This window comes from Myotis brandtii, unplaced genomic scaffold, assembly GCF_000412655.1.
Source record: "Myotis brandtii unplaced genomic scaffold, ASM41265v1 scaffold212, whole genome shotgun sequence".
NCBI lineage: Eukaryota > Metazoa > Chordata > Mammalia > Chiroptera > Vespertilionidae > Myotis > Myotis brandtii.
Genome location: NW_005357931.1, coordinates 1,378,908 through 1,383,485, shown reverse-complemented (window position 1 = coordinate 1,383,485; position 4,578 = coordinate 1,378,908). Strand labels below are relative to the sequence as shown.

Genomic DNA, 4,578 nt, shown 5'->3' with positions numbered 1-4,578 from the left:
GCCCCGCCCCACCCCGCCTGCCCGCCTGCCCGCCTGCCACCAGCCTTGCTGTGATAGGAGCCTGTGGGCTGCGGGGGAGGGACCGAGAGGTGCTCCATGCACTTCCTGGTGACTGGTCGTCCTTCCGGTCTTTTAGGTCGTGACGGCCCTAGGCTATTATTAGTATAGATTCTATTTCCTGTACAATTGAATCTTTTCATAGTAAAAGATGAAATAAAAAATTAGAAAAAATAGAACTTCCAGCATTCTTTTCCCACACTCCAGTGAGCTGTCTTGCATATTCTTTTTTGTCTTGCACATTCTTGTATTTCTCTATGTACTTCACTTTGGGGATCACTACAAATTAGAATGGTGGACTCACTTTAATGAGAAAAAAGAGTCAACCATCACTGAACACTAAAAACTACTTCAAATAGTAATAGTAGATGATCAGTTATAGACTATGGTTTTGTGCACCATAATTCCCTTTTTTTTTCTGATCTTAAGTGGTCTAAAGGATCCTTCTGAACCTGAAAATGTCCCTGGCTTCAAATTAGCACACTGCCATTAAGTCCTAAGTCATTATTTCCAAACTAACCACGGCACAAGGCACTCCAGACTCAGAGAAGGAACTTCCAAGTCATCCTGATCACAGGATGGTTCCTAAATGCACCCGACTGTTCAAGGGCCATGCCAGGCCCTTCTGCTGTGCATACACATAAACATCTCCTTTAAGTGGGGCCACTGTTACCTTCTCTGCCTCTGTGCTAAGTAACTGCTGACAGAGGCTAACAATTAGAGAAGATTCCTGAGAATCAGTGATGGATTAAGCAGAGATGCCTCAGAAAACACAAAAGGACAGAAAAACCTAGAACTTGGATTACAGATAAAAAATAGGAGCTATAGTCCTATCTGGTTTGGCTCAGTGGCTAGAGCATTGGCCTGCAGACTGAAGGGTCCCGGGTTCGATTCCAGTCAAGGGCACATGCCTGGTTTGCGGGCTCGATCCCCAGCAGGGAGCATGCAGGAGGCAGCCGATCAATGATTCTCTCTCATCATTGATATTTCTATCTCCCTCTCAATAAAAATATATTTTTTAAAAATAGGAGCTATAAAAGCAAAGGAAAAGTAGACTTAAGAAAAACAAAGCAATTAATTCAGTAGATGCTGGAGAGCCAAGATAAATATCGAAGAACCAAAAGAGCTATGATTAATTTTTTACAACACGAAGTACCTACACGTTAAGGCCTTGGTGTGTGGCATGTAAAGAAGAAATGGGTATGGAACCTCACTCAGGATTTCACGACACTAAGATCACATTTATTTTCCCTATTTCAGGTCTCAACTCAAAGATCACCACTCCTGCCCCAGTCTGAACTGGGTGCTGCTCCTCTGTGTCCCCACAGCACCGTGTACATTCTACTCCCACAATCTTTCTCACCAGATGTAATCATTGTTTAGTCCCTCATTTGACAGTAAGCTCCTTGAAGGCAGGGACTGTGCCAGGTCTCTTTTTGTATATTTGGCATTTGATATCTGACACTTAAAACCACTAAATAAATACTCATGGAAGAAAGAGAAGGAAAGAAGAAAGATGAAGGGAGGAAAGAAAGAGAGAGAAAAAGGAAGAAGGAAAGAAATCAAAGACACCTACTAGAAATGAAATACTACATATAATATGGAAGCAGACAAGTTTAAAAATCCAAATTAAAGTCTCTCAAGTCTTAGAGGTTCCTAAATCCCATCCCAGTGTCAAGGTCAATGCCCACTAGAGTTCAGCGCCTAGAAAAATGGAACTGGAATAGGAGAAATGTGTACACACACACACACACACACACACACACACACACACACACACACACACACACACACACACAGACAGAAGGTAAGAGAAAACTTACAAGTTTTGGCCTGAAAAAGGACCACAGACATCCCTGGGTACTAGGGAGAGAACAGCTTAGAACATGTACAGACTAGAACTGAGTACTTCCAGAAGGGCAACCAAACTGTGACACCTGCAAGGCATCTCCAAAGCCACATAAAGGTGAGCTCCCATCTATTCCACGTAACTTCAGATATAATGTATGAATCCTAACAAATTCTCACACGGTGCTTTTTATGGGAGTGGAGATGACAGCTAAAAGTGTTCAGCTTCCAACAATTTAAATTAAGAACGTATACAAGCAGTTCGAGGAAGGCTATGTTTATGAGATGGTAGAAAGTCCTAGACTGAGTTTCAGGCATTCAGGTGAGGTCATGGTGGGGCCGGAAATTCAAGAGGGACTATCCCTTTAATACAACAATCACTAGTATACTGACAAAATCCACAAAAACACTGACCATTCGAGCAAGTGATTTCCATATCTGTAAGTGGTTTTACCCTTCGATTATGAATGTGACCAATTCAGAGTACAGTCAGAGATGCTAAAAGAGACACAGCCATAGTCTCACCTGCTGATTCTGCATCACTTTGGCTAGCCTGTGAGTGTCATAATGCTTTGGTAGAGTAGGGATATAGGTATCTCCTTTTTGAAAATTCTCATCTTCTAGCCATAATATATATACGTTGAAGAGCCTAAAAGAAAAGAACATAATTATATAAAACATAAAAAGATGTGCACACAGATGAAGTTTCTTACATCTCTAGAAACAATGGCACCACAACATAAAAGTAAAGAAGGCACATGATACAGAAAATGTTCCCAACAACCATCACTCTCCCATAAAGCTCATGAGCCAGCTGGGGAGAAACAGGTTACAGACAAATAAAATATAATGCAATAATTGTTAAAAGACAAGGTGTGAAGAAAGGACTCTGGGAATTCCATTATTAAATACAGTAAACAGAAAAAAACCTGGAGAGGTGATTTTATCACAAACCTAGGAATGAATTTGGAGCTGCTCTTTCCTGAGCAACCCAGTCAATGAGCCTTAGTGCTTTGAAAAATTTAAACAACACCCAAATAAATATACCTCCTGTCTTCCTGAGAAACAGTAAAAGCCATTTTCAACTTATGCATTGGCAGCACCTGCCAGCGGTAGGCTCAATGGCATCTCCTGCCACAGGAGTCACAGATAGAACCCACAGCATGTGTGACCCTAGACCAGTGATGGCGAACCTTTTGAGCTCGGCGTGTCAGCATTTTGAAAAACCCTAACTTAACTCTGGTGCCGTGTCACATATAGAAATTTTTTGATATTTGCAACCACAGTAAAACAAAGATTTATATTTTTGATATTTATTTTATACATTTAAATGCCATTTAACAAAGAAAAATCAACCAAAAAAATGAGTTCGCGTGTCACCTCTGACACGCGTGTCATAGATTCGCCATCACTGTCCTAGACCCATTAAGAAGAAATAAAACAAAGCCAAGCTATAAAGAGAAAGAAAAACAATCTGAACTTTCCAGTAAAAACATTTTATAAATTTTAATGATGTTTCCTTTGTTTTTATTTTTTGTTTTAATAAGGAACACAGTCTATTTAGCTAAAATCACTGGTACTGTAAGCAGCTGTTTGCAGCAAAAGGTACCAGAGTAGTCTCCAGCACACGAGTGACTGGGTGAGGAACTGGGCGGAGGTGGCATGACTTGGCTTTGCTCAATGAAGTGGAAAATTACCTCCTTTATCTCTGGGGTGGTCTGTGTAGGAAGAGAGCCGAGACTGGGGTTTGAGCTCTTGCAGGGGAGAGGCTGGTATGGATCTCTCTTCCAGCCTCTGATTCGATTAGATCAGTGGTTCTCAACCTTCCTAATGCCGCCACCCTTTAATGGGGGTCCTCATGTTGTGGTGACCCCCAACCATAAAATTATTTTCGTTGCTACTTCATAACTGTAATTTTGCTACTGTTATGAATCGTAATGTAAGTATGTGATATGCAGGATGTATTTTCATTGTTACAAATTGAACATAATTAAAGCATAGTGATTAATCACAAAAACAATATGTAATTATATATGTGTTTTCCGATGGTCTTAGGCGACCCCTGTGAAAGGGTCGTTCGACCCCCAAAGGGATCGCGACCCACAGGTTGAGAACCGCTGGATTAGATGGACACTTTACCAACACGACAAAGGAAGGGGGATTTAAGAGAGGCAGAGGGAACAGCAGAGACTTTCTTCGCTGATCTAAATGTTCAAAGGTAAAGTCTTCCCACTGGTTAAGCCTGGTTAACAATCAGTTTTCCCTCGAGCAAGTAAAACAGGGAGAAATCATCTGGAGGCTGAGAGACGGCCCTAGGCTCTGATGTCCAGCCCGAGCCTCACTGCTGGCTCCAAGCACAGGGCGTCCACACCAAGACATTTTGTTCCCAGGACTAACATAAAGAGCCATTTTTAATATCTTACTTATAAGACTAAAATCTGGTTTACAGAAAACTTATAAATGAAAGGTGAAGGGCCCTAGCTAGTTTGGTTAAGTAGATAGAGTGTCGGCCTGCAGATTGAAGGGTCCCAGGTTTGATTGTGGTCAAGGGCACATGCCCAGGTTGTGGGCTCGATCCCCAGTAGGGGACGTGCAGAAGGCAGCCGATCAATGATTCTCTCTCATCATTGGTGTTTCTAACTCTCTCTCCCTCTCCCTTCCTCTCTGAAATCA

At 41.8% G+C, this 4,578-nt stretch overlaps 1 protein-coding gene across 2 annotated transcripts in view; it reads right to left on the bottom strand.

The window, feature by feature from the left end:
- EPG5 (ectopic P-granules autophagy protein 5 homolog (C. elegans)) overlaps positions 1–4,578 on the bottom strand; it is an 88,362-nt gene that overhangs the window by 39,219 nt on the left and 44,565 nt on the right. For both annotated transcript variants that reach the window (XM_005865750.2, XM_005865751.2), the window contains exon 24: positions 2,431–2,554. In XM_005865750.2, the coding sequence (XP_005865812.1) occupies positions 2,431–2,554 (124 nt within the window). The remainder of the gene's footprint in view (positions 1–2,430; positions 2,555–4,578) is intronic.